General features: G+C 48.3%; 1 protein-coding gene and 1 long non-coding RNA gene across 6 annotated transcripts in view; one reads left to right on the top strand and one right to left on the bottom strand.

Annotated features, from left to right (window-relative positions):
- Window positions 1–26,256, bottom strand: part of LOC138166011 (uncharacterized) — a 233,810-nt gene that overhangs the window by 14,171 nt on the left and 193,383 nt on the right. The gene's annotated exons all lie outside the window — the stretch shown is intronic.
- The window catches only part of PHF14 (PHD finger protein 14), a 183,503-nt gene that overhangs the window by 4,553 nt on the left and 152,694 nt on the right, over window positions 1–26,256 (top strand). For 4 of the 5 annotated variants that reach the window (XM_069094450.1, XM_069094446.1, XM_069094447.1 and 1 more), the window contains exons 3-6: window positions 1,489–2,132; window positions 5,456–5,542; window positions 10,090–10,234; window positions 19,167–19,326. In XM_069094450.1, the coding sequence (XP_068950551.1) occupies window positions 1,489–2,132; window positions 5,456–5,542; window positions 10,090–10,234; window positions 19,167–19,326 (1,036 nt within the window). The remainder of the gene's footprint in view (window positions 1–1,488; window positions 2,133–5,455; window positions 5,543–10,089; window positions 10,235–19,166; window positions 19,327–26,256) is intronic. The other variant, XM_069094448.1, reaches the window with a different exon arrangement.

Genomic DNA, 26,256 nt, shown 5'->3' with positions numbered 1-26,256 from the left:
GTCAGGGCAGAGAATGCAGCAGCTCCCGTAGCACTTTGTGTTTCCAGAGCCGCAGGTGCTAGTGATTTGGGCGCCTTTCCCTTTCTTTGCTTCTTATTTTCTGTGGACTTTGGATTCATCTTGATTCAGGGGCCTCTTAGCGCTCACAGAGGGCCTTAGAAATCATCGTGTTCAGGTGCCTTTTTTTTTTTCCCAGATGAGGATCCTGAAGCCTGAGTGATTTAGTGACTTGCCTGAGGTGCTACAGTATGATGGAGGCTGAGCCCAGGTCTACAAGCCAGGCTTCTGACTCCTAACTTCCAGGCCAGGTTTTCCAGTGGAGAAAAAGGGTTCCTGTCCATGGCTGTACTGCTTGCAAGGGCCTGGGCAGTGAACAAAGCGATGGTTAGGAGCGGGCGGGACTACTGAGGACTGCCTCCAAACCCCAGCTCTCATCTGTTCTTTACCTCTACAGGGGCCATGATTTAAGTCCATTTGCCAATCCAGGACGTCCCCCTCCAGAGCCCTGTGTCAGGTCCTTATCATGCTGTGGGAGGTGACCTTGGCTCCCAGAGGGCTTGGCAGCAGAGGGAAGGTTGTGGTGGGTGTGATGGATGGGGCTTGGGGGTGAGGGGCCTGTTGGCTGAGGAGGCCCAGCTCACCTCAGGGAGAAGAGACGAGAAGGTTGGCGTCCAAAGGCATAAGCTGTCTGGCTAGAGGTGGCACACCCATCTGGTGGGGTGCTGTGGGGAGTGCTCCCACTGATGAAAAAATAGATCCTCTGAGGATCACTCTCCAGTCCCACAGCTGTCCTTCTTGGATGTTTAGCTGCTCAGCAGCCCCTGAAGGAAATTGACTGCACCAGTAAGGTAATCGCGAGCTTACAGGGCTTTGGCGGCAGGGCCAGACTCCCTGTGCTGAGGCATCCAGGAGCATACATAGGATCAGTGTGGTGGGGGTGAGTCTAAGGTATTCTTTGTCCCTGGGGTCTGAGGGCCAGGGCCTGGTTTCCAGCTGGTTGCCATAGGAGAGAGAGAAACATAAGGAAATACGCTTTCCTGGCTAATCGTTCTCTTATGTGTCTTTGTTCTGTGTGGATATTTCATTCCTCATAAGGGCTGAACAGTATCTAGAAAGAAGATGCAGGAAACTACAATTCTGGTCTATGTTCATGCTTAAATTTTTTTTGGAAAACTCCCTATTGGCACTTATTTTTTGGTGCTGATGACCTTGGAGGCGCCCACGCACAGGGGCCAGAACCCTCTGACACGCACGCGGTTTCTGCTTGCCAGGGAACATGGGCCTCCTTGGCACTGTCTTCAGTGGATGCCACTGGGCAGGCTTTCTCTTGTGTAGGGTCTGACAGGTTGGGGGTGTTGGTCGTTTTTTTTTTTTTACTTAAAACGTGTCTAATGATCATTCTGCAAGTGGCTCATTTGTGTCAGCGTTGTGTGTGTGTGTGTGTATGTATATACATATGTGTGGTTTTTTTTCTCATATTTCCAACAGATTCTGAAGGGAGTGGGAATGGAAGTGAAGACCCTTCGAAGGACAGTGGAGAAGGGTCCTGCAGTGATTCGGAAGAAAACGTCCTGGAGGAAGATCTCGCCGAAGACGCGAAAGTCGAGGCAGAACTGCTGAAGAGCGCCGTGGAGCAAGATGCTCTGGCAGCCGAGAAAGCCCCAGGGAAGACGGAGAAGAAGGAGGAGGAGAGCGAAGACAAGCCCAGAAAGAGAAAGGAGAAGGAGAGGGGCTCGGGGGGAGAGGGGGCCGCGCCCCCGCCGGCTGCCGAGGAGCAGGCCCGCGAGCCCAAGAAGTGGAACCTGCGCAGGAACCGGCCCCTGCTCGACTTCGTGTCCATGGAGGAGCTGAACGACATGGACGACTATGACAGCGAGGAGGACAATGACTGGCGGCCGACCGCGGCGCGCAGGAAGGGCAAGGCCGCCTCTCAGCGAGAGGGCAGCGACGGGGAGGAGGAGGAGGACGAGGGCGACAGCAGCGACGGGGAGGAGGACGGCGAAGGCCGCAGCAGCCCCGCCAGCGACGGGCCGGGCAAGAGGAGGAAGGGCCGGGCGCTCAGCAGGCACAGCGCCGACGACGAGGAGCTGACCAGCGACAGCCTGACCCTTTCTCAGAGCAAGAGCAATGAGGTAGAGCATCCCGCTTTCTGTGCTATCTTTCTGTCTGTCGGGGGGACTGGCCACAGCCAGAGGCTTCCCCGGACAGCCTTGGGAGCCACGGACAGCTGCGGTCCCCTCGCTGCTCCTGGGGGTCGGCGGGGATGCCGCTGTCAGGGCCCCTGCCTCCTCTTGGTGAAGTGCCCACCCACGCCCTCCCCAGCCCCCACTGACCACTGGTTAAGGCAGACCTTCCCCTTCCCTGATCTCTTCTGTTTTAATTTGTTTAGCTTTATTTAAAGTGTGAATTCCCCTCTCTTTTAGAGCACTCACCTCCTAGACCCCTGATCTGTGTGCATCTGATGTCCAGCTCAGGTTTACGTAAACTTGTCCTTAAATGAATCACTTGCTTAAATATGGTCCTTGTGTGTAGATGGCTCATGACGTAGTTGTTCCTGCAGAGAAACGCCAACAGCAAACATTTCCCTCCTGAATATCGCTACCAATTGGACAGACCTACACTAACGACCCAGTCCTTTGCCGGGAAGTCCTTCTTCTGAAAGTTAGGGCTGTGCCCTGGGGCCAGAGAGCGACGGTCAAGAAAGCGTTCTTCTAGTGCCCTGGCGCGCTCAGTATCCGTGTGTGTGTCTGTGTACGTGTCGATTTCCTCAGCGGAAAGATGGGGCGCGATTCGTGCTCCGTGCGGATGTGCTCGCAGCATCCCCCTTAACTACAGAGCAGTGAATGGTAGTGATATTATTATGAGGAGCTCTTCATAATATTATTACAAACAGCTGCCCAGTAGTTAAGGCTGCCATTGCTTCTGTTCACAGGGTTTTCAGTCACTTCTTGACTAAAAACTTGATGTTCTTTTGTTTCTCTCATTTCATTAAATTGGGTTAAATAAGTCCTGAGCAGCAGCCTCCTCTGCCCCTACTCTTTCTGACATTAAGGCAGCTTCGTGTTTCTGGTGGTCCTCCTTGCTGCCTTCTCTGTCTGAGTGGACAGAGGTGCCCTCAGTCGGGCTTGGGGGATCCTGCCGGGTCCATGTACGCCTCGAGCTTGGCAGCTTTCCCATGGAGAGCAGCCGGTGTGACCAAGAGTCACTGCTGTCATCTTCACGTTGAGGAGAGCTCGTATTTAGGTGCAGAGGATGGATGCCATGGAGAGGTGTGGTCACTTGACAGTGCAGAAGCCTGAAGGTACACATGCCTTCAGAGGTGTGTGCATGTGATTAGCATGCAGGCTCGGCCAGCGCTACTGTCCTCTCTGAGCAACCCGAGAGGTAGCCTGGGAAGCGGGACATAGATGTAGATGGAGCCCAGGTGCTGGGAGGAGACAAGCCTGGGACGGATGTTTCCTGCGTACAGTTTACAGAGAGCTAGCCATCAGTGATGTCTCAGCCGTGTGCTGATACTTGAGAATCGAATGCACTTGGAAGTCTTAGCTCTTTCCCAGGTTTCCTGGGTTTAGGAAGGACAGTAAGAAATGCTATAGCCTTCGGAAGGCCCACCCCTTCTTAATGGGCTGCAGAAAAAATGATGGCGTAGCTGCAAAATGTGCTTTGGTCTTACAGCTTTTAATTAGGAAGTTTAATCGTAACATATCCACTTCTTTCTCTTCTCCCCCATGTGGAAATATGGGCTGGGGCTTAATGCCTCTTATCTTAGAGAGGCTCTAACTACCACAAAGGCTAATTTTTCTTTAGAAGTCTATGGGCCTATTCTTTCTTAGCCATATTTTATAGACCTTCCTGCTGACCTCCTCAGTTATTTTCTTTTGGATGTATTCCGGGTCATAGATCCTGGGACCCCAAGAATAATTTGATTGAAAGAGACGGTCAGCTTGTTTGTGCCTTCTTTCCATTTGCTAGCTTCTGTTTTTGCCCTCCTGGCTTTATGAAGGTTATCCAAAGGTAGCCCTGGTCACTTTGGAGCTGAAATTGGCAGTTCAAGTTTCTGGATGTCTGCAGTGATGATGGTCTGGTCACTGAGTAGGTTCTGGCCTGCTTGGTCTTTTGCTGCACCTGTCGGGGGCTGACCTATCATACTGAGTTCATAGGTGTGAGGTGGATCACAGACTTAGTAGGGTTTGGCTGCATACGTACTGGCCCTCAAACACAGCACAATCAGATAGGCTATAAAATGGGTGCCCGTTCTCTTTAGAGCTCTGTAGAGAGTGAGTGAGTGTTCTGGGTTACATTTATAATTTCCATTTTGAAACTTTGAAGGTTGTCCCCTGCAGTGAGCTTTTAGAGATAGCAGCTTGGTATCTGGAGTGACTGCTTCCCAGTCGAAGGTTTTCCCCACTTGAAGAATTCTGTAATCAGTGTTAGTAAGAGTTAGGCGATGATAGAAATCATTTTAGGGGGAACTTGGCAGATATTAGGCAGAGAAGAAAGTCTGTGTTGTGTAGTTTTGGGGGTCTTTGGTGTCTTGATTATTTCAGATTCTTGAGAATTTAATCTTCTTAGGAACCAAAAGGAAGAAATATTGGCTTTAACATTTCTTGGCGTATTTCTTTCTCCAGGATAACAGGATTATTTTAATTACATTTTGTATGAATTGGTCACAGATTTTCTTCCCTTGAATACACACACATATAACCTTATGCACAACTTGGCCTCTTGTATGGTGTTTGTAATCCTCTGAAGAGAGTTAGCTTAATGAACAAATGGTGTGCTCCCCATAGCCCATGGAGAGGGAGGAGGCTGGAAATGGTAAGCGGAGCATCAGGGATCAGTCAGCAAGCTTTTATTAAGCACCTGCTGTATGCCAGACACAGGGCCTATAGCTGGTACAGAGGTGCAGAGACAGAAACGCAACAGTCCTTCCAAATGACATGTCTGAGTAGAAGAGGGTGCAAGAGAGACAGAAAGCAGATACGGGGCAGTTGGGGGCCAGTCAGGGAGGCTTTGTGCTGAAGGGAGCCCTTGAGAGGAACCTGGATCTAGAGGTGGAAGGATCTCTGAGGGGAAACTGAGGCTGCAGAGATAGTCAGTATTAGAGATGAGCTTTCAGTCCAGCCCCTCGATGCTGAGCCAAAGCTGGTGAGGAATGAGGGGGCTGGACGTGCTCTCGCGTCTCCCACAGATTTTCTTTGTCCCCGTTGAAGACCGCCAGTCCCTGGGGATGTGACACATGCTGCATGTTTCACCGCAGGGGTGATGTCATTAGAGGGCTGCCCTGCTTGCAAACTGAGAGGTGCTCCTCTGGTCTTCGTGGTAGCTGGTCCTGGCCCCCCACTGAGTCAGCCTTTCTGAGGACTTGCTGGCTTTCTCTCTGCTATGAGGTGATGTACTACGTGGGACAGTGATGAAGCCCACCTAACAACATGGCTTTTTTTTTTTTTTTCAGGAAAGAAAAGAAATGGAGAAACAGGAAAATGGGTTTGTGGGAATAAGGGGGATTGATCACCCCATCCCTGCCCATCCCCTCCAGCAGGTCGCTTTCTCAGCTGTTTCCTCCCTCGAATCTTCTACCTCTCCCTCCTATCACTCTTCACTGCTGCCCTCATACATGCCCAGCCTGCTTTAGATCTACCATCTTCCCAATCTGTTCTTCCCTTTCTTGGCCAGACTCCTAGAAAAAAACCTGTTTCTGCTGCCTCTCATCTCACTCCATCTCCACCCTTTGGCTTAGCTTCTGAACTGCTTCCTTACTCAGCTGGAGCTGTGCCCGCTAGAGTGCTCGCTGACCTTTTGGGGGCTGCAGTGGAAGGCATTTTCTTTGACCTCCCCTTCACCGTCTCTTCTGCGTTCAACCTTGCTGACCAATGTTTCTTCCTGGGTTCTCTTTCCTCTCTAGGTTTTTTCCACATTTCTCTCCTGGTTCCCCTCCCTTTGTTATTTCCCATCACTCAGGTACCTTCTGTCCCTCTCTCCTCCTTCATTCCTGTCTCCCATGATAAGGTGGCCTTCCTCCTGGCCAAGGCCAAGCTCTCCCTTGTTCCCTCTCTGTCATTTGTTTTCAGTCTGTTCCTCTCTACTGATGCCTTCCCTACAGTGTCTTCCCCATCCTGAGGCAATCCCCACTCGGTCCTTCCATCTCTAACTGTCATCCCCTGTCTCTTCTGCCCTTTGTGACCAGAACCCTCAGAAAGGCCGCCTGGAGTCAGTGCCTCTGCTTTCTCTGCTCTCACTCTCTCTGTAGCCCCTTATAATCCAGCTTCTGACCTTCTTATTCCACCCAAACTGTCCTCTACAAAGTTAAGATCTCTTAGTTGCCAAATCCGCTGACCTTTTCTCAGTCCTCATTCTCCTTGACTTCTCTGCAGCCTCTAACACTCTCTTCTCTCTAGGTTTTTGGGACGTCACTCTCTCTGGTTTTCCAGTCTTGCCCCTTACTCCCCTCACATACTCTTTGATCAAGTGACAGCCGGCCTCCTGGCTCTCCCATGACCGAGAGCCTCCTTCTTTTACCTCTGGCCATTCTCTCTGCCCCGTCCCCTGGGCCTGGAACACTCTCCCTCCTCAGCTCTGACCACTCACCTCCCTGCCTTCCTTGGAGTCCCAGCTAGAGCCCTTCCCCAGGAAGCCTTCCCTGACTCCCCTTCCCTCTGGAATCACTCCCTCTTTATCTCGTATGTAACTTCCGTGGTCTGTCTGCATGTGGTCTCCCCCATTGGATGGTGATCTTGGTGAGGGCAGGGCCTATCCTTGGCCATGTGTGTATCCCCAGCACTTAGCACAGAGCCTGGCACACAGTAGGCGCTTACTAAGCGTTTATTGATTGATCGTAGATGGATCACGATGCGGCATAGGTTGTTGAGGGTGCCCTTTTCACCTGCTGCTTTCTTTGGGGAGATGCTGTAACCACTTTTCAGAAGATTCCCTGGGTTGATGGGATTCTGCTCTAGGTTTTATTTAAATCGTGAGACTCCAGACTGTGGCAGCATTCACAGAGTCCCCAGATGCTGACGAGGCCAGGCATAATAAACGCCTCCTGGTGACCTTTATATCACACTTTGAATTTTTAACGTATTTGGCACATCCTGTTTCTTTGGGTCCTGTTGTGAGAGTTGAGTGATCCCTGTAGTACTTGGTGGTTTTACAGGTGAGGAAACTGAGGCCTAGAGAAGGTAAGTGGTTTGCCCATGGTCACCCAGCTTCTAAGAGTCAGACATGATAACAGTAGTAGCTCACATTGATCCGGCACTGATGCTGTGCTAAGCTCTTTACAGTTCTTTTTTTGGGGGTGGAAGGGGTAAAGAAAAGGCAATTGGGATCAAGTGACTTGCCCAAGGTCACACAGCTGGTAACTATGTCACGTGTCTGAGGCCAGATTTGAACTCGGGTCCTCCTGACTCCAGGGCCAGTCCTCTATTCACTGCACTACCTAGCTGCCCTTCTCTTGACTGTTCTTGGTGCTGTTACAGAGGTGTTTTACAGAGGAGGAAATTGAGGTGAACAGGTTAAGTGACTTACACAGCTGGTAAGTGTCTGAGGCCAGATCAGGACTTTTAGAACCTCAGCTTCTCCTGATTCCAGGTTCATCTACTGAGCTCATCTGTTCCCGATGCCTCACTTAAAAAGTTCTGACTGATAGCCTGTTTTTTAAAGCCTAATTTCCCTCTTTTCCCTTCCCCTCCCCCTCTTATAAAACACAGAATTTTTAAAAAAGAAAAGTAGTGGAAGAATAGAAAAAAAAACCATTAGTCCAGCCCCTGTCAGTCCCTTGTGAGGGCCTCATTTTAAAGACAGGCCCTGCGGCCCTGGAGGGGAAGTGACTCGCTGGGAAGGCCTCCAGACTGTTAGTCCCTGAGCCAGCTGCACTTGGGCGCCATGAGCATCTTGGCCTGTTGGGAGCACACCTTGTTTCCCCCCTTGGACTCTCTGCATGTTGTGGTAAAATGCTAGAAGGTAAAGATGTGTTATAGTGATGGAAGGGGGTTGGGAAGGCCTCGCCCCTTTTTTCCATCTTAGTTTCTAAGTCCTGACAGTTCTGTTTGCCATGGTGGTGTCCCTTTGTCCACATTGTCACGTCTCTGTCCCTTGGCCCAAGGCCTTCCTGGTATACCTTCAGTCAGATATTGCCACAATAAAGTAAAGCTCATCCTTGTATCTTGTAGCCCAGCTCAACTCCCAGCATTGTGGCCAGGTCATTTTGTCATCCCTTCAGAGGTGACCCTGCTCCAAGCTTAAATCAAAGGTGCACAAAATTCCTGCTCTGACTGGCAGCGAAGGTCTGTGTTGAATCCTGCCTCTGAGGACTGACTTTCCTTTGTGAGCCTCAGTTTCCTCATCTGTACAATGAGAGATTTGGACTAGATGAACCCTAAGGGCCCTTCCAGTTCCAAAATGATATTCCCAGTGGGCCATTTTAGGCATAGCCTTAGTGACTTTTGAAAGGCCTCTTTGAAATGGCTTTAGGGAGTTTGGGAATATGCTCAATAGTATATGGCATAACATTTACTGGCCATTTGGCAGGAAAAGTTGACTCATTCGTTTTTTATGGTTTTTTTTTTTTTTAACGAGATAAGTGTTTTCAGTAGACATAGACAGCATCTTACCAATAAGCCACACGAGCTCCAAATCTGTGCTTTTCCAGTGTCTTTGGAGGCCTTAATGGGCTAACCCCCTGTGACACTGGCTTCCCTCACCTCCACACCAGGGTGTCCTCAGTCACCCTCCTTGCTCGTTCTGGGCCATGACTTGGGGAGAGCAGCGGGCTGCTTGCAGCCCGTTCCTGCTGCTTACCATCTTGGTGGCCTGGCCTTAGTCACTTTCTCCTGTGGACCTCAATGCTCATGCGTTGTGAAATGAGACAGTATCAGAGGTTCCTTTTAGCCTGAGTCATGTACACTGCGGGATGTACCATGTTCCCTTGATCCGCTAACAGGCAGGAAACGTACGGGGGCTTCCTTCTAGTAGAGATTGTGCCTGTGACCCTGGTGCCTGGCGCCCCAGAGAGATGCAAAGTACACTGTCATGTAGGTTGTCCTGGAACCAGTCTTTGCTTCATGTATGTACAGGGTATTCCTAAAGTCTGGACACATAGGAAATCTCATGCATATTTTTAAGAAATGAGATGAATGAAATTTTCAACATTTTATTTAATTAGCATAAATGAGATTTCATAGGAAGATATAGGAGACACATAGGAAATCTTGTTAATTAAATTAATCTCATTAAGATGGAAAATATGCCCCAATAGCTAATGAAAGCTTTTATTTCATATGAAATTGTCATGGCTAAAATTTATGCTAATTAAATAAAATGTTGAAAATTTCATTCATTTCATTTCTTGAAAATATGCATAGTTAATGTGATTTCCTATGTGTCCAGACCTTAGGGACACCCTCTATATCTTGGTAGCTGCAGAACAAAAATCATGTTCTGTATTTCTTCTCCACTCTAAACAAGGATACTGCCTCTTTTTTCTTCCTGTTTATCTCTGCCTGTCATCTGCCTCTCTGGCTTATTTCTGTCTCTCTTTTTCCCCTCCCACCCCTTCTTTCACTCTCTGGTTCCTTCTCTCTCTCTCTTTCTCTCACACACACACTCCCACACTCTTGTTCTTTTAGTGATGGTCAAAGGAATCTTTACATTTTCTTTCTAGGAAGTTTCCTGGGTGTGTTTTTTTGAATAGCAAAGGAAAGAACTTCTTATGTGACCATGGGCATATTCACCTTTCTTGGTAGCCAGTTTCCTCATCAGTAAAAGAAGAGGGTAAGACTTGAGATCAGTCATTCAGCAAACATTTATTAAGGGTCTCTGGAGTGCCAGGAACTGTACTAAGTGACCTGTAAGGTTCTTTCCAGTTCAGCTCTAACTACGAACCTTTGGGAACTGCTCAGGTGAACAGGGCTCCCTGCCTTCTTGGCACTTAGAAGAGGGCTAGGAGGTGGCAGGAGCACAGTATAGGATGGAAGGAATGAATAGCCCTTAGGGGAGCAAACAACCTTCAGCTGAGAACAGAGACTGCATCTTTTTAATAATCATTGGAGACACAACAGTAAAAAAAATATGTTTGACTATTTCCATTCTTAGGACTCGCTGATTCTTGAGAAGAGTCAAAACTGGAGTGCCCAGAAAATGGATCACATTCTGATCTGCTGTGTTTGTCTTGGGGATAACAGTGAGGACGCGGACGAGATAATCCAGTGTGACAATTGCGGTATCACCGTCCATGAAGGTAGGCGCTGCTTCGAAGGGATGGTGGCGGCTCCTTCTGTGGGGGCTCAGCCTAAGCTTAGCTTGTTTTCCCTTCTTGTTCTGGGAGTTTGGATTATGCAGTAGGTGCTAAATCTGTAGCTTGGTGAGCTATGTTCCAGGTCACCAATGTGGAGATGAATTTCAAACTCGGAAAGAGAACAGATACGGCCAATTCAGAGCGCTGTTCTTTTTTAAACGCCGTTTTTAATGGTGACTTCCCTAGATGTCTGGCTTCCAAAATCAGGCAGAATAGAAGCAAACCTCCTTCTATTCAGTTGTTTTTCAGTTGTGTCTGAGTCTTTGTGACCCCATTTGAGGTTTTCTTGGCAAAGACACTAGAGTAGTTTGTCCTTCCCTTCTGCAGCTCATTTTACAGATGAGGAAGCTGAGGTAAACAGTGTGAAGTGACTTGCCCAGGGTCACCCAGCTAGGCAGTGTCTGAGGCTGCATTTGAACTCAGATCCTCCTGACTCTGTCCTTGGCTTTCTGTCCACTGTGCTGCCCAGCTCCTCTGTTGAACTCTTAACCTAGTTCCAAAAGTGTCTCTCCCTGCATTTCAAGTTCATCCCTTCTCTGACAGGAGGTGAATGGCATGTTTCCTCTTCAGTCTTCTGGCCTGACCTCATAGGATTCTTCTGAGGGTCAAATGAGATAATGTGTGTAATGTGTTATGCAAATGTTACAATTCATCATTAATATTATATATCATTAGTACTATTATTATTTGTGAAGAATGGTGAAACGTGTTGGAAGAAAAGACTCAGGACCAAGAAAAGAAAGAAGTTAAAGACTGTACAGAAAGCTCACACTTAGGATAAGACTTTGAGAAAAATCAGGAAGGGCCGGCCTTGATGAGTGCCACTGTCTCCCTCGGTTTGCCCATTTGTGAACTGGGGATTGATGACAGTGCCTCCCTCCCAGGGTTGTCGTGAGGATCAGTTGAGATCATGTTTGTAAAGTGCTTTGCCCAGTACCCAGTACATAGCAGGCCCTGTAGAAATGTCAGCCATCATCATCATCGTTGTCATCTTGAACACTGGCCCAGAGAAGAGAAGATGTAAACTGAGATCACTGGACACAAGTCAGAAAATGAGGCCTGATGCAGTGACAGACTTGGGATACCTGGGGCAAGTCGTGGATCACGGGAGACATTTAAGGGAAAGGCGGGTGTTCGCTCTTTGATAGAGAAGATAGATAAAATATTGACATTACTATGGGCCAAGAATTATGCTAAGTACTAGCAGTACAAATATATGTCCCTCCCCCTCAAAACAGTTACCTTCAAAAAGTTCCTATTTTTTTCTTTCCTGTTTTTCACTTTTTTTTTTTTTTTTTTTTTGCTTTTTGGAGGGCAGTTGGGATTGTGACTTGCCCAAGGTCACGTGGCTATTTTTTGTGTTAAGTGTCTGAGGCCGCATCCAAACTCAGGTCTTCCTGACTCCAGGGCCAGTGCTCTATTCACTGTGCCAGATAGCCTCCCCCTTTTCTATTTTTATACATTCTTTTTTTTATTTTAAGTTTCTAAGTCCCTCCCTCCTGCCTCTCCTCTACCCGTTGATTAGGCAAGCAATGTAATACTCATTATACACATGAAGTCATACAAAACCTGTTTCCATATTAGTCACATTTTCAAAAAAAAGCAAGAAAAATAAATTAAGAAAAGTCTGCTTCATTCTGCACTCAGAGTTCATTTTTCATCCTGTATTTTTTGGAATTGCCTTTATCATAACAGCGGAGTCATTCACAGTTGTCCATCATGCAATTGATCAACAATCAACATCAATCATACATTGATTTACCCCATGCAGTATTCTCTTGGTTCTGCTGACTTCACTTTGCATCCGTTCATGTACATTTCCCCACTTTTTCCAAAAGTATTCCTTAATCATTTCTTTTAGCACAATAGCATTCCATTGCATTCTTATACCACATCTTGTCAGCCATTCCCCAATTTATGGATATTCCCTCAATTCCAAATCTTCGCCATCACAAAAAGAGCCACTTTCCGTTTGTACATTTGGTTCCTTTTTCCTTTTCTTTAATCTCTTTGGGATGCAGAGCTAGTAGCGGCATTTGCTGGGTCTAAGGATGTGCGCAGTTTTACATCTCTTTGGACAGAGTTGTCTATTGTTCTCCAGAGGGGTTCACAGCTCCGTCAGCAGTGTGCTTAGTGTGCCTCTTCTTCCACCTTCCCTCCAGCATTTGTCATTCTCCTTTTTAGTCATAGCAGTCAGTCTGGTGGGTGTGAGGTGGTACCTCAGTGTTCTTTTATTGCATCTCTCTAATCACTAGTGATTCAGAGCATTTTTTTCATGTGACTATCGATAGCTTTGATTTCTTCTGGAAACTGCCTGTATTGTTTGATCATTTGACTCAGTTTAAGAAATGAGGCCTTTATCAGAGAAACTTGCTGTAAATTTTTTTAGTTTCCTGCTTTCATAACTGCATTGGTTTTATTTGTGCAAAAAAGCCTTTGTTTCATGTAATCAGTGTTGCCCATTTGCTTCCTGTGATCCTCTCTATCTCTTGTTAGCTCGTAAACTCTTCCCTTATCCACAGACCCTTATCCAAGGTACATTTTCCCATGCTTTCCTAATTTACTTATGGTATCACCTGTGGCATCATCACTTTACTTTATGGTATCTAAATCATATACCCATTTTGACCATGTCTTGCCCTGAGATGTTGGTCTATGCCTAGGTTCCTCCACACTTGCAAAAAACTAGTGAGTTCTTCCCCTGAAAGTTTGTATCTTTGGATTTGTCATACACTAGATTACTATGGTCATTTCCTACTGTATACTGTGTACTTAGACTATTCCACAGATCTACCCCTCTATTTCTTAGACAATACCAGATTCTCTACATGATCACTGCTTTGTAATATAGTTTAAAATCTCATACTGCTACACCACCTTCCTTCACATTTTTTCATTGATTCCCTTTATATTTTTGACCTTTTGTTCTTCCAGATGAATTTTGTTTTTATATTTTCTAGTGCTATAAAATAATTCTTTTATAGTTTGATTGATATGGCACTGAATAAATAAATTAATTTAAGTAGAATTGTCATTTTTATTAAATTGGCTCATCCTTCCCATGAACAGTGATTATTTCTCCAATTGTTTAAATCTGTATTTGTGTGAAAAATATTTTGTAGTTGTGTTCCTATAGTCCATGGGTATGTCTTTGCATGTACATTCCTAAGTATTTTTATGCTGTGTATAATTATTTTAAATGGAATTTCTCTTTCTATCTCTTCCTGATGGGTTTTGTTGGTAATGTATAGAAGTGCTGATGATTTGTGTGGGCTTATTTTATATCCTGCAGCTTTGTTGAAGTTTATTGCTTTAACTAAATTTTTAATTGATTCTCTAGAGTTCTCTAAGTACCATCACATCTGCAAAGAATGATTGTTTTGTTTTCTTATTGTCTATTTTTATTCCTCTCATCGAAATGTTGCTTGAGTTGAGTTCTGTCCTTTTTCTGCCGAAGTCTTTCACTTGGTGACCTCTTCAGCTCTTAGCCTGAGGAAGATGCTTCCCAGATTCACATCTCTGTGCTGAACCAGATTCCCCCTCACCAGTTACCTGTGGGACATTTCCACAGGATCTCCTGGAAGCTCAGTGTGTTTGAAACTGAACTGCTTTCTCTTTCTCTATGAGCCCTCCTGTCTTCTAAACCTCCTTATTTCCGTCTCCTGAGATCACCTCTGTTTTGGCTTCCTCGCTGCCTGTCTCATATCTGATCAGTCTCCACAGCTCAGCGTTTCCACTCCCACGTTCATTGCTGTGGAACAAGCATTGTCTCCACTCTCAGCAGCATCGTCACTGCTCAGGCCCTGAGACTTTCGTCTTGATCTCTGCAGTAGCTTTCTCATTGTTCTCTCTGCCCAAAGTGTGTGCCTGCTGCAGTCCATCCTACATACAATCTCCAGAGTGATCTCCCTTTTAAGAGAAATAATTATTTTTATTCAGTTAACAAAAAATTATTTTCTCTTCCATCTCCAACCACCAATTTAAAGGAAAGGAAAGAAAAAACCAAACCTCTGTTACAAATAGACAAGTGAAACAGACTGGCATAATGGCACACAGCTGTGCCCATCGCTTTCTCTGTCAGGAAGTGGGCAGTGTACTTCATTATCTGTCTTCTGGAGCTGTGGTAGGGCACGGCTTTGATCAAAGTTCTCCCAACTTTCAGGGTTGTTTTCTATACAAAGTGGTCACTGATCACCTTTATTGGATAGAGTTTTCTCCTAGCCCTTGCTTCAGTTTGCATCAGTTCATATAAATCTTCCAGGTTTCTCTGAAACTGTCCCTCGTATCATTTCTTAACAGCACAATAGTCTTCCACGAAGTTCAGATTCCATCTCTTGTGCTGCTGTCCCTTTGTGGATTCCCCAGTTCCTCATACCTTGCAGTTCTTGACTACTCCAGAAAGTGTGTGTGCTACACACATTTGTGTCTTTGTTGGCCATTTTCCTCTTTCTCTGATCTCTTAGGGGTATTTCTTGGTCATAGAGTAATAGAACTTTTGGGGCAGAGTTCCACCTTGTTTTCCAGAATGGCTGGACCAGTTCACAGCTCCACCAACAAGATATTCATGTCCTTGTAACCTTTGGGACATTTGTCATCTTCCTAAATCTCATATCTGGCTTCCTGCCACACAGCCACCACCCCACACACCTCAGGTACCTAATGGTTTCCTACGACCTTTAGGTTCAGACATGGACTCTTCTACCTGGCATTTAAGCTCCTCACGTGCCAGCTCCTTACTGCCTTTGCAGCTACTTCCCCCATGACTCTTTTATGTACTTTTGGATGCACACGTTCTGTTCTTGCCCTCCCTTGCGTGTCTCTGTGCCTCGGCAGTGGTGGCTGCCCCACATCCCTGGCGTACATTCCCCATTCATCTGACTCTGGGGGTCACTCTGTAGTGACCTTCAGGCCTCAGCCCAGAGTCTGCCTTCTGCTGGAGGCCTTTTCTGGTCCCCCAAGGTGCTGGTGTCTTCCCCCCCTAAGCTGACCTTGTATCTTTTGTTTTTAAGTATGTTTGTGTATGTGTATGTAGACACACTTGATGTGTCTCCGGTTAGACAGTGAGGTCCTTTAGAGTAAGGAATATTTTATATTTGTCTTTGTAGTCTTTGTTTTTTTTTTCTTTTTCTTTTTTTGTAGGCAGTTGGGGGTTAAGTGACTTGCCCAGGGTCACACAGTTAGTGTCTGAGGCCAAAGTTGAGTTCAGGTCCTCCTGATTTCTGGACTAATACCTAAAGAAATGATTGTTCAGTAGAATACATATTTATTCACCGTCTTCCTTAAGGACAGAACACAGTTTTAGACTTTCAGTGGGTGATACCAGGTTTCTCTGGAACTCAGCCCCTGCCCTCATAGAGCTTATACTCTCACAGGATGCGGTAGCACTTATACAGAGAGCCAGCATACCAACCAGTGATGAATGAGGAGGACGTGGGTGTTCACTTGAGGCAGTCCGGCCTGGCTCAACGACTGTGGGCTTAGTGATTACACGTCAGTGGAGAATAGAGGTGGAAAGGCCTGAAAGTTCCTCCCTGAGCCTCCTGCTGAAAGCCCTCTCAGCTCAGAGCTGGTTCATGATGCTTCACACTATGGAGAAGCAGTTTGGCTTTTTATGGTCAAAGGTGTTACCTAAAAAAGAAAGCCAGTGGCTCCATCTTATTATGCTGGGTTTTTAGTAGATTTCAAATTGGGCATCACTAACTTTCCCTAGGATTTTTGTGGTTTGTGCATTGTCTGATGGAACAATACATATGTGTATGTATTTGGGGTGAGGGTGCGTGTGTGTATGTTGTGTTTGCTTAAAGGAAGATACTCAGGTAAGCTGGTTAAATGCAGTTTTATTTTCTTCTTAAATACAATTTACCAATTTTGAGTTAATAGGGAATTGTTTTATGACGGGAAATCTATTTTCATGACTGCTTGAATGTGACTGTTGTGCCAGTGGGAATTAGCTGACTCTGAGAATACAGATTATTATGAACTAAAGTCTTAACATCTGCAGCATTTTGATCATTCTTTGGCACATCCATTCAGTCATTTGAGCATTAATCCAGTGTACTGCATGCACCAGCCTAGACTTGAATAGCATCATCACTTTTGCCCCAAGGAGACTGAGGGTAAATTCTTCTTTCTATTGGGAGTGCCTTCCTATTCTGACACGTGTTTTCCTTCAGGATTCTGTTTCAACTGCATCTTTTCCCTGCTCAATCCGTTCACTCTAATGCATTTATTCTGACCCTGGGATCTGTGAATTTAATAACTATTTGATCACTGTATTTAAGATCATTGGCATCCCTTATAATCCTGCATATTTTATTTTCTTCATCTTGAAAGATACTGTTCTTGGCAGGAGGCACATGACTTTCATAGAAAGCCAAAAGAATTGTGATAGAGAAAATTTGCTTAAGAGTTGAAGTTGCTCTCTCCAAAGTTACCGGTGATGTCTTAATTTCTAAGCTGAAGGGCCTTTTCTGTCTTCTTCCTGACCCTCCTCTCCTGGACATGCCGTTTCCTCTTGGTTTTCTTTGCACCCCCTCTCCAGGTTCTCGCTCCACCTGTCTGGACCCCCCTTCTGTCTCCTTCACTGCACCTTCATTAAGGTGATTCCCACTCAGCATGGGGATCCCATGGGCTCAGTCCTGGCCCCTCTTCCATTCTGCCTCTGGACTGTTTTATTTGCTTATTTCTTCAGGTCCTGTGGGTTCAGGCATCATCTTGGTGCCAACAATTCTCAGATCTGACTTATGCTAACCTTTCTCTGACTTCTAGGCTCACTTCTCCGTCTCCTGTCTGACATGCAGAACTGAATGCCCCATAGTCTTCCAAAAATTGGTGTGTCCAGAAGTGAGCTCCCACCTTGGCCCTACGCTCCCCTTCTTACCAGTCTCTTTATTGAGGCCCTGCTGTTGGCCGCTGGCTTCATCCTCGTTTCCTCCCTCTTGCCCCTTCCTTCCACAATGTGTTTATTGCCACTTCTTGTCATTCCTACAGGCCGTTTCCCTGCTCCCTGATAGAGGCCCTCATCAGGTCCTGCCTGGACTGCAGCTGCCCATTCCCATCACAATGACCTCCAAAGTGCTGGCCTGTGGCTCAGGATCTCCTGTACAGCCCAGCCCTTCACCACCTGGCCCCTTCCGCCTCCTTCCCCTACATGTGCTGCGGCTCCTGTGGCCTTGCTCCTCCAATGCGAGGTTCTCACCTCCAGGCAGGTGCGCTGCCATTCCCCAGGCCTGAAGCACTCTCCTCGTCTCTCTTGGCCTTTTAGTTCCCTTCGAGTTCCAAATCAGGCCTCACCTGCATCTCATGCGGTGCTGGGGTCTTCCCTCTGAGGTGTCTTCCAGTTTTCTTTTATTTGGTAGCATGCACAGTCCTTGAGGGCAGGCACAGCTTTGCCTTTCTTTGTACCTTCCAGCAGCATGAGAGCTCATTGACTCTCTAAGAACTCTGGCTCTCCTGGCCCTGGGGTTGACCATGGATGGATGGGCTCCTTGTCAGGTCCGTTGGAGCTGCCCAACGTGCAGTGACGCCTCCTCCTCTGACCGGACCGTCACGGCTGCAGCGAGGCCGCAGGGAACTGCCCAGCATCCTTCCCCTTCCTTGGCCTGAGGGAAGGCTTCACTTCCTCAGGCTTGGTCCCGGTTTTGTCTTTGGAGGCTCGTGTGGGGCTAGCTCTTTTCCAGCTTAATCTTGGCCTCCTCCTGGCCTCTGACAAGGCCGGAGGGCCAGAGGGTCAGAGGAGAGTCTCTGTCTCCTCCTAGACCCCTGCATTGGAGAGTCACCATCGTTGCAAACCTTTGGCAGCTTTGTTCAGAATATATATTTGGGGTTGGATATAGGGCAGGCAGGCCCATGCGCATCCCATAAGCCCTGCTTTCTGTCCACGTGAATGTACATGACATGTAATGAGCTAGCAGTCTTGGAACGCGTTTGTCATGCTTCAAGTTTCTCCTCGGGGAAAAAGAGGTGATCATTGCCAGCATTTCGAAAACATGGTAAGGCCTCAGGATGGTCCTCATGCGTTCTTTCTTGTGAAACAGGTGCTGTTGTTATCCCCATTTTACAGATGAGGAAACTGAGGTAGGCAAGCAGTTCAGTGGCTTGCCCAGGTTCATACCACTGGCAAGTTTCTGAAGCCAGATTGTAGCCAGGAGCAGTCTTCATTGTACCATACCGTAGCTCCTGTGGACTCTGGGACACTGGGCAGGTCATGGAACTTCTTGGTGCCTGGGGCCTTTGCCAGGCAGGTTGTCTGTATAGATTAGCCGAGGGTTGCCCACAAATTCACCTGCAGGGCAACTTCCTGGTGGGTGCCTGCCCCCTGCCCTCCAGCCCTTTGCTGGGCAGAGCATTTCTCTCCCTTAGGCTAGAGCCTCCTGATGGGTCTTTTCTCTGCCTCCACTCCAGACATCTGCCCAGATCACAGACCCAGACGCCCTTCAGGTCTGGGATGCTTAGTCCATGTTTGTTGCCTAGCAGGGAATGCCAGGGCGTTTATCATGGACTGAAGATGGCCTGGCTTCAGTGGGGTGTGATGATTCGGTAGTCTGTACCCTCCCCCTCCTTTGCAGGGTGAAGGGGCGAAGCGTGGTCATTATTGGCTCAGGTCTTGCTTTTTTGAGAGCTCTGGTTTTGTGAAAGTGTTTCCCAGAAGTCGAGGTTGGCTAATAAACTAAGATCCATTGTTTTAATGAAAATGTGAAAATGGAAGCCCTCGCACCTCTTCTGGGCCCCGACCATGTTTGTCTGGGCCTGGGGCCTCTCCTTCCCCTTCCAGATCAGTAGCCAGTCAGCTCCTTGGGGGAGGGTTGCAGAGAGGGGCCCCTTTGAAATGGTTCCTTTTGTGAGTCTCCTTGTTTCTTGTGTTCCTCGGTTCTAGGCTGCTATGGCGTGGATGGAGAGAGTGACTCCATCATGAGCTCGGCTTCTGAAAACTCCACGGAGCCGTGGTTCTGCGATGCCTGTAAATGTGGGGTGTCGCCCAGCTGTGAGCTGTGTCCGAACCAGGATGGGATCTTCAAGGAGACGGATGCTGGCAGGTCAGTGTGAGGGCACTCGGGCCTCCCTTTCCTGCCTTCGGCTGCCAGGATGGGGCAGCCTCCATTCCCTGGGAGGTCCTCATTCTGCTCTTGGTCTGAGTGCTGACGCTGAGCTCTTTGTCTCAGTGAGCCCGCCTTGTGTGGGGTGTCAGGCGTCCCCAGGCTCAGGCTCTTCTGCTAAGGGCCAGTTTGAGTTTAGCAGCCATTTTCCTCGCCATTTCATCTCCTTTTGAGATCCAGTCACTGGATTTTGAACACTGCTGTGTCTTGGGGTACCTTTGGTCTAGGCAGGTCAGGGCTGATTGGACCTTGGGCCAAAGCTGCTTCCATTCCCTCAGGATGCCTTCCAAGGCCCAGCTGGAGTTCTGCCAGCCTCGTGCCCTGAATTAATAAATAACTCCAGAAAATACGGAGGAAACAGAGCTGCCTGGGAGAATCTGCCTGTCATTTACCTGGCTGCTGGGAGTGAGAAATCTGGGAGTTGAAATCCTCCCACAAAAATCATAGCTCGTGCTACGAGGCCAAGGCCTGTGTTTGGACCAGATTCTCCACGCTCTTTCTATGATGCTGTCTCCTTTTGGCAAATTGTCGTGCTGCATTTGCCCATTTTAGCAGTCAGTTAGTCAGTCAGCAAGCAATGTATTAGGCATTGACTCTGTCCTGGGCACTGATACAGACAGAGAGGCCAAACCCTGCCATGATCTTTACCCTCAAAGTGCTGCTCTTGTGAGGGGCGGGGGGGGGGGGTTGGCAGACATCTGCACACAGCTGGGTGCAGATAAGCTGTATGCAGAGGAAGGGCCCTAGCCCTCGTGGGGGGTGGTAAAGGTTTTTTATAGAAGGTGTGATTTAAGCTGAGACATGAAGGAAACCTTGGAAGCCAGGAGGCGGAGAGGAGGGGCTGCTGGAGCGCATGCCTGGAAGAACAGCCAGGAGAAGGGGGAGCATTGGACTGAAGAAGCTGGGTCAGGGAGTGAGCTGTGAGGAGCCTGGGAAGGAAGGAGGGACCAGATCTGGGAGGCTATGGGTGCTCAACAGAACATTTTGTATTTGCTCTGACGGGAATGGGGAGCCATGGGAGATGATTGCGGAAGGGAAAATGATCTGAGCCCTCACTTTAGGCAAATCATTGTAGGGACTGAATGCAGGATGGACTGGGGTGGGAAGAGACTTGGGGCAGCAGACACCTTCCCCCTCCCCCCGCCTCCAGCAGTTATTGCCATGGTCCACCTGTGAGCTGGTGAGAGGCTGCACCAGGGTGAGGGCAGGGTCAGAGGAGATGAGGGGGCCTATCCAAGAGCTGTTTTGAAGGTTGACAAAAGATTCTGCAGAAATCACTGGTCCGGTCATGATGTCTTTCAAAATTTCCTGCCCTCAAGAACTGAAGGCCAAGATGCTCAGCATCATAGCTTGAAACAGTGGATGAGGAACGAGCTAGGCAGGTAGGATCTGCCCTCCCGAAGGTTCCTGGCCAGCCCACTGAGGGTTGTTGCCATCCATCCTTCTACCTCTGACTTGGGGCTGGTCCCCTGCTCTCCTGATGCGGGTCGGCCCCCCACCCCTGGCTCTCTTTCTGCCCATTTCTGCGAAGTGCCCCTCAAGCTGCAGTGCTGGTCCTGGCTCGGCCGTGCCTCTAGTTTGCCCCGGGGCTTCCCTCCCCAGCCCTTTACAGGTCATGTGTTCCTTGAAGAGCACGGGCCTCTGGAAGCTGGGGTGAGGCTGCCCCCTTGGCCTGTCATGGGCTTCATCAGGGCTTTTTCATTCCATCAGTCAGTGTGAAGCAAAGCGTTGCCTACACTGACCAGATGCGCTTCCCGTCTTCTGTGTTCTTGATGAGAACGGCAAGTTACTGGACTGAATGGAAGAAGATCACTTTTGTGTTGGTTTCATGGACCAGTGTTTGAAGCTGAGGCCAGCTCTTGTGACTGAGCGGCAGCAGTGGGCTGGGTGCCCGGGGGCCTCTTAGTCTTTCATGGGACCTCAGTGGCGCAGTGCCTGGAGGAGGAGGAGTTTAACAAATGCTTGGAATCAGATTTAAGCTATTCTTGTATTTCCTGTTGAAATAAAATGCTGATTTCCTGCCTGAAACCTTGTTTGGGCTCCAGTTGTATTAAAATGCATATGAATTTTAAAATAAATCCCTTTGCTGAATGAGCCCTTTGCTAGAATGTAAATTCTGTTTCCTCTTTTTTGGTTTTGTTGTATATGTTTTTTTCCTGTTCTTTTCCTTAATCAACATCTGTCATCATAGCTCGAAGCAAAAAGGATGGTGCAGTAACAAGGAGGATTATTCTTCTTTGATTACCCAATTTGTCTCAATTACTAGGTTCTAGAGCCCGCATGGCTTAGTGGATGAACAGGCAGGCTTGGAGGTCTGGTGGTAACGAGAGCCGACGCCCCCTCTCCTGGGCCTTCCCTGCCTTGCATGGGGACACTCCTGCACCCGTCCACTGCAGTGGCAGCTTCAGGCTGTGCTACTTGTGGGATGTGGACGCCGACATTTTTCGAGGGTCAGGAGGAAGCTGGCAGCCAGTGGTTATGTTGATGCTAGATAAAGTCCAGCAGCACAGCTACCACTGTCGCCGCCATGGCAGGACGAAACAGGCCAATTAAATGGAGAAGCAGCTGCTTGTTGGAGATGCGTATCTCTAAATTGAGCTCAGCAGGACGCAGCTATCTAGAAATCTCAAATATAGAACCTTGAATTTTCCCAAGAAAAAATAATTGTAAAGCTGGTGAGTGTTTTCCCCCCTTGCTCCTTTAAAATGGTGAATCTGATTCCTTCCACGCCCAGCTTGTGGCCCAGGAGGCCTCCCCTGCAGACTCTCTGGTGTCTCTGCCAAGGCCACCGCAGCCTTTTGTTAATGTGGCTGCGAGGGAGGGGGCGATGGGCACGTGATCATCATGTTTAACGTTCATAGTCGGCGACCCTGTGAATGTCTTCTGGGGTGAGTGTGATGGAAGGTGCAGTCATCATGAAGTCAGATCATCGTGAAGCCACGTTTCACAGTCACTGGAACGGACTGCCTTTCAGATTCTGTTCCCTCCTCCACACCAGTCAGCACCCCCCAGTGCTGGGAGGTGGTTGCTGATCCTTTGCTTTCTCAGGCTCTGCTCCTAAGCTTTCCCACAAGCCCTCTCTACAGGGCCCCGTTGTGCCTGCTCTGACAAAGTCTCTATTCTCGCCTGGCTTGGCCGTACCATCTACGCATCCTGCCTGCCTCTCTGTTTCTTGCTGCCCCTTCTCAGGCCTGAGTCTTCCCTGCATGTGAGCTCAGCTTCAGGATTCCACCAGCCAGGCCCTCTGTGAGGCGCACAAGCAAGTGTGCCTTCGATCTTCTCGCATCCTTCCATTGCCCTTTGATTGGGATCATTTTGAGGGGCACGGATGGTACAGGGGACTGGCCGTTGGAGTTTCACAGTTTGTACCTGCTCTCATGCTGGCAGGCAGGCAGGAATACCAGTGCTGCTCTGCAGTTTCCTGAATGCCTTCATACACGGTCTCTTAGTCTGGTGGAATCCTGGGCCTTCTCACTGCCCGCCCAGGAGTGGGAGGGCTGCTGAAAACTTTGCCATCCTCACAGCAGCCAGGCTTGGATTCAGATCCTCCTTTGGGCATTCCGTGATTGAAAATCTGGCAAACCCTGTGTTCTTGCTTGTTGATTAAGCTATAGATTGGCTTTGATCTGTCTGGGAGGGTCACGTTCCCATGGGGAGGATCCTCGGGGTAGTGCCTGGGTCATCTCCTTTGGTCTTCATAACAGCCATGAGAAGTGTGACTGTACAGACAGCAACATTAGGGCTGAGAGGGCTGGCTTGTTGTCATACCCCCCCCCCCCCCCCCCTGCCGGCCAGCTCTCACCCTCCTGCCTCTGGACAGGGCTGCTTCTCGTGAAGAACTGTGACGGTGCCCTCTGCGGGTGCCTGGCGCAGTCTAGGCAGCAGGTTTTCTGGTCTGGTGGCTCTTGTGTAGTGGGGCATGGTTCCCCTGAGGCAGCTAAGTCCTGTTTTGGATGTCTGCAGTTCACACGTGATCACCAGGGAAGGGGAACATTTGGTGAATCTGACTCTAAAAGTGGGACTGACGCTCTGCTCCCCGTTGCTTGGCTTTGGCTCATCTGGATGTCGTTCCGGGGTCTTTGGAAGCATTAGACAGAAACATGTCCCCGGCTCGTATCGGCCTTGGTTCTTGGCTTTCTCTGCTGCAAAGTGTATGCCTGTGATGGCAGCAGCAGTTTCTGGGCTATCTTGCTCTCCTCCTTGTGACGGCAGGTGAGCATTTGTTAAACTGCTAGGAAACTGAAGGTGCCTGTTTGTGCCTGGTCTAGACTGTGGTGTTTTTTTTTTTTTTTACTATTGAATAGGAGATTTATTGTAGTTTTGATTTGAACATTTGCTTTTTTTTTTTTTTTTGGTCTTTTTTATTTTTTTTTTTTATTTTTAGTTTACAAGATTCATTTCCATAATTACTTGAGTTTAAAATTTCTCTACCTCTCTCCCTCTCCCCCCCGCCCCCTGGCCCCACATGACGGCATATAATCAAGAAGGATCTCTAAATACTTTCACGTTAGACATTAGTCAGGTTATGAAGAAGGATTGTATCAGATGGAATGAGCAGTGGTAAAGAGGAAACAAAACCAAACAAGAAAAATAAAATGTTTAGGTAGTTTGCTTCAATCTGGATTCAAATTCAGTTCTTTCTAGTTCTTGCTCTGGATGTAGACATCTCTCTCCATCATGAGTCTTTGGGGGTTGACTTATAGCTCTGCATTGCTGAGAAGAGCCCAGTCTATCAAAGTTGGTCATCACACATACGTTGTGTCTGTAATTGTGTACAAGTTTCTCCTGGTTCTGCTCTCCTCACTCAGCATCAGTTTGCATAAGCCTCTCCAGGTAAATATGAAGACGGTCTGCTCCTCATTTCTTACAGCACAGTAGTATTCCATAACATGTACATACCACAACTTGTTCAGCCATTCCCCAATTAACGGGCACCCCCTTAATTTCCAATTCTTTGCCACCACAAAAAGGGCTGCTATAAATATTTTTGTGCATATTCAGACCTTGTGTCTCTTGATTGGCAGCTTTTGTAAACATCAGGCATCCAGCTCAGCTTTTGCCCAGCCCGAGGGTAGGGCGTTCTGTCAGGACTGTGCCCTCTGTTCAGATATGTGTCTCCTTCCATTCATTTTTTGTTCCAGCTTTGTTTTCGGCATGTTGAGTGATTCCTGACTCTCTTCTTGATTCGAGTAGTTGACACCAGTGTGCTCTCGGTGTGTTCTAAGCCTCCTGAATAGGCTGCCTGCCTGTGGGGTCTCTCTGTTTGGATTTCTCTCCATCCTCTTCCATGAGCATCATCATGTAGTAGTGACAGCCTCGTTGCACAGAGTCAGACTTTGACGGGCCCGTCGTGAGGGACGAGAGCCCATCCCCAGCATGGTACAATGGAGGGCAAAGGGCGGGGCTGCTCGTGTCCTCCCCCTCCGAGTAGCCTTCCCCCTACTCTGTGTATCTCGGGGGGCACGTGATCGTCAACACGTCATCTTCCCTGAGATCATCACCGCCTCACGGCACACGCATAGAGTCCTCCAGCAGGTTCCACTTTATACATACCTATATGTGCAATACTAGATGTCTGTATCTAAGGTGTTACACATATAAGGAGAATTAAAGTGGAGAAGTGAGCAGCAAAGGTTTTTTAAGGTTATGGATCACAGCCTCTTACAGCCTGGTCAGTCACTCCAAGGACGCTGCTGCTGAGTCAGTACATAGCACTAGGTCCTGGGCATAGTGTGAGAGCCCCGTCACAGGGAGGCAGTTCTGACTGCTCAGGCTGCTCTGAAGGAGGCTGTCACTCAGGGCAAGAGCCCAAAGTCCCAGGGCACTTACTCCATGCGTTCATAGCTCCTGAGAGTCTGTGTTCCTGGAGCACATGCCAGCTCTCACGATGGCGCTTTCGTGCCTAGGTTCCTCCTTTGTGAGAGCTCTGAGGGTCCGTGGAGCTGCGGTTCTGGCGGAGTCGTTTGTAGCTATCCAGAGAGAGCAGGGCAGCCCATCAGACCATCTCTTTGCCTTCCGGCCTAGAGAGCGGATCAGGTCTAGTTCGTTGGTCTGGTACCTGGATACGGATTGCATGTTGTGGTCGCCGATGTCTTCTCAGCTCTGATTCCTGACCCCTGCCTGGCCTTCTCTGGAGCTGCTCTCCCACTTGTGCCTGTGGTCCTGGGGCATGTTTTGAGGCCTTGGAGACGAGCCTCTTCAGTCCACTCGGCTAGCTCCCTGGGTTCTCAGTGAGACTTTGGGGGCATAGTTTGGGATTGCTTTCCACAGCAGCCCACCCTGCGTGTGCTTCAGTGGGCCTGTTTTCCTGAGACTCCTCCGACATTTGTCGCTTCCCTTTGTCCCTTTACTTTGCCAGTGGTGGCTGTGAGGTGGGACTCAGGTCTGTCACCCCATTAGCCTTTGTCGTGGTCCCCATTGGTGGTCTGGTGAAGTTTATGGGCCACCTTCTTAGAAGAAGGCTTCTGAATGCATAAAGTGTAGTACAGAGGATTACAAAGGAAGCTAATTATCTTGAAATAACTGTGAAAATATTTTGCAGGACTGGCTTACAAATCCCACCTCAAGATCCCCTTCTCTAATTCCTAGTGATTTGGAAGCAGTTTTTCCTGTGTGGCAGTTGGTAGCAAGGAGGTGCTTGGATCATGGCCTTTCTTTGTGCTCCACAGGGCGGTTTCTGGAGCCTCTCGTGGGTCTTGGTCATCTCCCACAGCGCTCACACTTCCGTCTTTCCCTCTATCAATCCCCCTGCCCCCAGATACTTAGATTTCCTCTCTGGAGACCCTACCTCCATGTCCCCTGATCCTTCCGTGCCCACCCACCTTCTCATGAGGATCGTGGACATGAGAGAAGGAGCCGGGCCTTCCATAT

This window comes from Petaurus breviceps, unplaced genomic scaffold (genome assembly GCF_028583685.1).
Source record: "Petaurus breviceps papuanus isolate PSGF00001 unplaced genomic scaffold, PetGlider_PUasm1.0 218, whole genome shotgun sequence".
Taxonomy (NCBI): domain Eukaryota; kingdom Metazoa; phylum Chordata; class Mammalia; order Diprotodontia; family Petauridae; genus Petaurus; species Petaurus breviceps.
This window is presented reverse-complemented; position numbering and strand designations above follow the sequence as displayed.